Source organism: Symsagittifera roscoffensis, chromosome 7, assembly GCF_963678635.1.
Source record: "Symsagittifera roscoffensis chromosome 7, txSymRosc1.1, whole genome shotgun sequence".
NCBI classification, from domain to species: domain Eukaryota; kingdom Metazoa; phylum Xenacoelomorpha; order Acoela; family Convolutidae; genus Symsagittifera; species Symsagittifera roscoffensis.
The window spans coordinates 20,832,829-20,838,828 of record NC_087068.1 but is presented as its reverse complement, the minus strand read 5'-3'; the positions used below and the strand labels follow the sequence as shown (position 1 = coordinate 20,838,828).

Here is a 6,000-nt window from a genome sequence, read left to right as displayed (position 1 = left end):
CTGCATTAAAACTTATAAATTTACCAATTTTTTGCAGTGTTTGATAAATATAATTGATCTATCAGTCACAATACATAAATGAAATATGGTATAACGATGCGCATTATACGTATATCAAACAAGAACTCATTTTCATACGTCAGTTTGATAATACACTGATTGTACAGCAAATCTGACCGGTTAAAATCATCTCTTTGGGAAACTTTTGGGTTTTTTATTAATAAAAACTTAGAGATTATCAGAACAACCAGAGCGAAAAAATAGGAGCCACTGAAATCAGAACACATTAGGGAAAACAGATTTTTCCAAATTTTATTTCCAAATTTTCCCAAATTTTATTTCATTTTTATACGACAATTTGATGGTACAATGATAATACACGGATTGCACAGCAGTTCTGACGGGCTAAAATCATCTCTTTGGGAAGTTTTTGTGTTTTTTTTTGTTAATAAAAATTTAGAGACTATCAGAACAACCAGAGCGAAAAAATAGGAGCCACTGAAATCGGAACACATCAGGGAAAACAGATTTTCCCATTTTTTTTTCCAAATAATGCGTAGCATTTTTGAAAATGCTTCAGATACTTATAATGTCTGTATAAGAGAATAATCCATAAAAACGTTTTCTTACCGTTGGAGACTCTAGACATGAAAATCTTACATAAATCACTCTGAATTTATGCTTTTGCGCTAAACAACTGTCAGGTGGCGATTTATTTTTATGAGTAGACAAGTTATATTCATGTTTGATAGATAAAAAATAGACAGAATATCTTTGGACAAAAAAAAAGTCGTGGAAGCCAAAACTGAAACTTTTTGACTCATCAACAAATTTTAATGGAAACAGACTGACTCTTCGTACTTTGCGTTTTAAAATCTCGCACTTAGATATAAAAACCAGAAAAATATCTCAGGAAAAAAAATCTTTGAAATGTGTGTGGGTGGGGTGAAGGACTGGCAAAGAGCTAATTTTTCTCTTCAGTTTTTAACATTACCAAAGTTTTCTTCTCAATGATATCGAAATTTCGTTTAGAGGGTTTATATTACATATCATTTTTTGACTACTACCAATAACCAAAATTGATTATATAATATCTTATCGAAAACTATAACTTCTAGGGCCGAATCATAAAATGATGAAAAAAAGTGTAGTGCTTCGAACAGATCTCAGATATCTCAATGCTTTTCCATGGATGACTAAGTTATAAAGTTAAAGATTCCTAAGATCATAACAAGCTGTTTTAAATGCTATCTATTAATTTGCACTGGGAGTTTGTAACTCCCATTTTATTGGGTATTTCACGGCTTAATGGCTCAAATATAGCAGAAGCTACAGCCCAGCTGTAGGTGGTACGATCACTTCTGGTTACGGCGTTTGCACTATTTTTGATTTCTGAAAAATAGACAATAAATCTTGGCTAATACATAGCTAAAAAAAATTTGTTCAGCGCAGTTTAACAAATTTTCGTTGCGGTGCTAGCAGTTGCATTTTAACGGTAGCTTTTTTTCCTTGTGTTCATTGTTTGCGATGGTTTCCACGTTTTTTTTTCCAAAAAAATTGAACTGTTAACTGCCAAGATACGCATTTTTTTCGTAATTCGTATACTTTTCTCAAAAAAAAAATATGGCTGACTGATTTTATTAGATCAAAAGAACCATTAGTCAAACTATGGACAAATTTTTGTTGAAAAATAGCCTCACTTTGTTTCGAAAATTGTAGTTTTGGGTTGAAAAATTCTAATATTATAATCCTTTTTTAATTCATTATAATCGATTTTTTTTCACTTTTGTGGGCAATGACAATGAAACTCAATTATAATCGATTTTTATTCATGGAACTCCAATGCGGGTACATTTTGTAACGCAGTCAGTGAACTTGACGCAGTTTCACTTTTTAGGTGAGCCAAGGCGACAGTGACCTTTTCGAACTTTTTAAGGGCTAATTTTCCCTCGGTCTTTTAATTGGTTGATTGACACAATTTAATTAAGCGGGTGGCAGGTTCTGAACATTTGCACCCTTCTTCATACCCTTACCCGTGTGTACCAAGGAAACAATTTAACCAAGCATCCGTGCAGAGAAACAAAACAAGAAAAATTGAGACGTTTTCAAGACAGTGAAATAAAAAATGTAAAAGCAGAAGTCGAGTGCAGTTTGCCCCTTCAACTTAAAGAAGCAATTTGCCTGCTTTGAAATTGTTCACTTGTGGCGATCGCCAAGGGCAATAAAAACGGAGCTCAGGGAATAATGGAAAATGATAAATAATGCATGAGGTGAAAAGACTGAACTGTAAAAAGTGGAAATGGTTGATTTTTGTAGAAAATGCATTAGGAAGGTAATGTAAGTTCATAAAATATACACTTCGAAAAATTAATACAAAAAAATTAAAATTGAATAATTAATTTGGGAGAACGGGATGGTGGAAAAGACTTCGAGGTGATTCGAGCCGGACTCGCAATAACTAATTTGAATATTGGTGCATGAAACTTACGCAAAAAAGTTATTAACAAAATTGTTTAGAAAAAGAAAAAAAAATTGCCAATAGAAATTTAGAAATTTCAATTTTCCATAACATACTTCGCGCAATTTAGAATTCATTCAAGCAAAACCCAAACAACTGAATATGCGCTGGTTCACTTCATTGTAACTTCTGACTACATAGGGTCTCAGTTGTTCTGCTTGGGAATGGATATAACAGTTTTTGACAGTAACACAAACATTTTTAGGTTGCCCCGTGCTGAAACAGCGGAATGAAACCGAAAATTCCTCATGGGATTGATATCCGTATTTTTGGTTTCTATTCGCATACGTTTTCCATGGTTCGTCGCTTCTTGATATTACATACTAGAGGCCGAATGTAGGAAGAGGTACCCCTTGTATTATTTAGAGATATCCATTTTTGGCTGACGGACCCGCCCTCCCTCGAGCAATACCGCTCTCCCCTCGAGAAAATACCACCCAACCCTCGAGAAAATCCTGAGGGTAATCATTTGAAATTTTTGCAAATTCAGTTTTATGCTCAAACAATTTCCAAAAAAAATTTGCGGGCAAAAGTTTGTGCCTTTTTGTGTATAACGTAGTCCAGGCTAAACAAATGAATCAGAAGTGACTGAAATTTTGAGTGAATCGAAATTTATAATTTTTATCTTTTTGTATGACAAGATAACTATTATTCTGTCGAAACAAGTAGGCTACAACTTTCAACCACTAAATTTTTTTGGAGTAAAAAATTTTTTCTAGCCCAAGCAAAATGTTACGATTTTTATTTTTAACCATGAGTCAAATTTAATACATCAATTTTTTTGGCAAATCGTGAAAAGCTGTTCAACTGAGTGATTTTTTATTGCCAATTATTGCATGGGATTTCTTGTAAAAGAGTAAACCTTGGTTATTGTGTTTTCGAGCAGAACACAAAAACAAAAACAAAATTCGAGTTTGTTCTATGGAAAAATGATTGCCATACAATTTTCATGCACGGAAAAAAATTATAAAATTATCCAACAGTTTCGACTTATGATAAACTCATCGTAAAATTTTCATACAATTTTTGATACGCATTGAATTGAACAAAATTTTATGATATGCATTTTTCTGAAAATTATATTGTGCGTTTTTTGGTCAACCCGGGGGTTTAAACTAACCAGCGCGCCAAAAACGAAGTTGAAATTTTTTACTGCAATCAATTACGAAAATTACTCAGGGTTTAAAAATGAATCAATGCTGTAAATGATCCATTCAATTGAATTTTTATCATTCTGTGCAGCAATAGCCCTGGTTAACCTCAATACGAAAAAGACGCTTGTCATACATTTTCATACAAAAAAATGTTATCATACGATTTCATGCATTCTTCTATAGAAAAGTTGCAAAAATTTCTATTTATAAAAATTGTACACCTCAAAAGGGTTTTAAGGTAAGATCAAATGAGCACATATCGGATTTTAGTTGAAAGAGAACATATGGTCATCAGAATTTTTCTGACAAAAAAATGCTTGTCATGCATTTTTGTTTATGAAAATTGTATGATAAACTTGAATAACCGAAATCTGTCCAAAAAAGCCACGCTTTTCAACATCTGAAATTCTCAAAATGGAGCCTTCTTGCCATATACAAAAAATGCATTTCTTGTTTTAACTAAATGTGATGTGAATTTCTATTGTTTAACCTTTTTGGCATCTATAATCACCATCTAATATCAATAACTATGTTAATCTCCAATTTTAACGCCATTTAACTTGTTGGTTTTCAGAAAACTTTTGATTTTTGTGTTTCCAGGCGAAACACAAATATAAAGCTAAACACAAAAAAGTTGGATGAAAGTAATGATGCCATACAACTCCATTGTATAAAAAATGCTTATCATGCTATTTTCATGCAGTTTGTTTAATCTATGGAACGGTATGCAATTGTATGATTTTTTGCAAATCTGGGAGGGTACTGCTGAATCGACGATAATCATTGATGTAATTTGATGCAGTATCGCAGTAGTGTGTTTTTCAAAGATCCATTGCTGTGATTTTTAAGGAATCGTCTTTGAGTGAAAGCTGCAAATCGCACTATCATATGCGATACCGCTGAATCTTGTTTTCAGCCTCAAAGTATTGTTTTGCTTAGAAATTCAAAGTTTTTCTGCCAAAAAGAAGTGGTGGGGCGGATTTAGGGGGGGGGGGTGGGGTTTGATGACGATTTCCTCCTCCTCAGGGATTCGACTTCCCTACCAACCTTTGGCATTTTGGAGCAACCCGAAGTTTTTCTAAAGGCGCCTTTTGAAGCGCGCGCCTATCTCAGTCAACATTTTTCAAAAAGTACCCAAAAACAGCTTTTTTGACCTGTTTCTTCATAAATTTGCCTGAGGCGTAAATTTTTTTTGTCAAAATAGGTTTCAATAGTGTTCGAAGAGTGCTAGGAAAATCAATTTCGTCGACCTAAAAAAAAATTTTCGAAAGTTTTTTGAACATCTGCCCCCCCCCCCCTCTCATGAAAATCTTAGATCCGCCCCTGCTTCTTTTAAACTTTGAATTTTTTCTAAATGTAATTGCTAAATTGCTAAAGAAAATTCAGATTTTTGAGAAAAACGTATTTTTTTTCTTTCAGCTGAAGCTCGACCTGCTTTGACCCTGTTCCGCTGCCGCCAATAGATTTGGGTTTGCACTATAGAGTTTCAATTTAAACCTTGTTTTCTAGGATCCCTTCGTTTTAAACCCTCTCTCCCAGTCAAAATCCTGGACAGCATCCAGTCCGATCCCCTATCTGCCCCAAGTGCCCCTGACGAACCAGGGCCCAACTGCATTTCATCCAGCACCTCGACCCAAGATGAAGAATCAGAAGACTGTCTTTACCTGGATCTGTACAAGCCCCCCTCTGGCCAAGACTTGTCCCTTGCGGTGATTCTGAACTACCCAGGGAGGGGTGACCGAGAAAGGAGGGGAAGTTTTGGATGGGAGAATTTCGGACCCGAATACTTCACCACTCTGTGCAGATGTGCCGTTGCTGTTGTCAACATCAGGTTTTAAAATGGTTTATTTTCGAATTCCATTAAAAGCGATTTGAAGATGAAACTACAATTCAAAAAAATCAGGTTGAAATTTTTACAAGTTATGGACTCAAAACCTAAGTGTGCTTCTTATGAAAAAAAAACAATGATATACGGTTTTACCTAACCACTCTATTTTGATATTCTGACCTAACCACTCTATTTTAATATTCTGACCTGAAATTTTATTTTCAATTTTGACTGGAAAAACTGAGAGCCAGTAACTATTCAACATATGGAAGTTTTTTCCCTCTGTTGCTCCTTGCATTGATTGATATTTGACCGACTAAGACTTGGAAGAAATGTAATAAATTATATGAATAATTAAAACTTCAAAAAATTCACTTCAATGATTTTTATGGGCAGCTTCGATTATTATTGAACAAAAAAAGAAGGCTGAACAACTTAAAATGAAAGTGCACAGGGGCGGATCTAGTTTTTTCTCGAGGAACAGTGGCGGTTTTTCAAAA

General features: G+C 34.3%; 1 protein-coding gene across 1 annotated transcript in view; it reads left to right on the top strand.

The window, feature by feature from the left end:
* The window catches only part of LOC134851946 (uncharacterized), a 48,383-nt gene that overhangs the window by 22,558 nt on the left and 19,825 nt on the right, over positions 1–6,000 (top strand). The window contains exon 2 of the mRNA XM_063868220.1: positions 5,182–5,503. Coding sequence (XP_063724290.1) covers positions 5,182–5,503 — 322 coding nt within the window. The remainder of the gene's footprint in view (positions 1–5,181; positions 5,504–6,000) is intronic.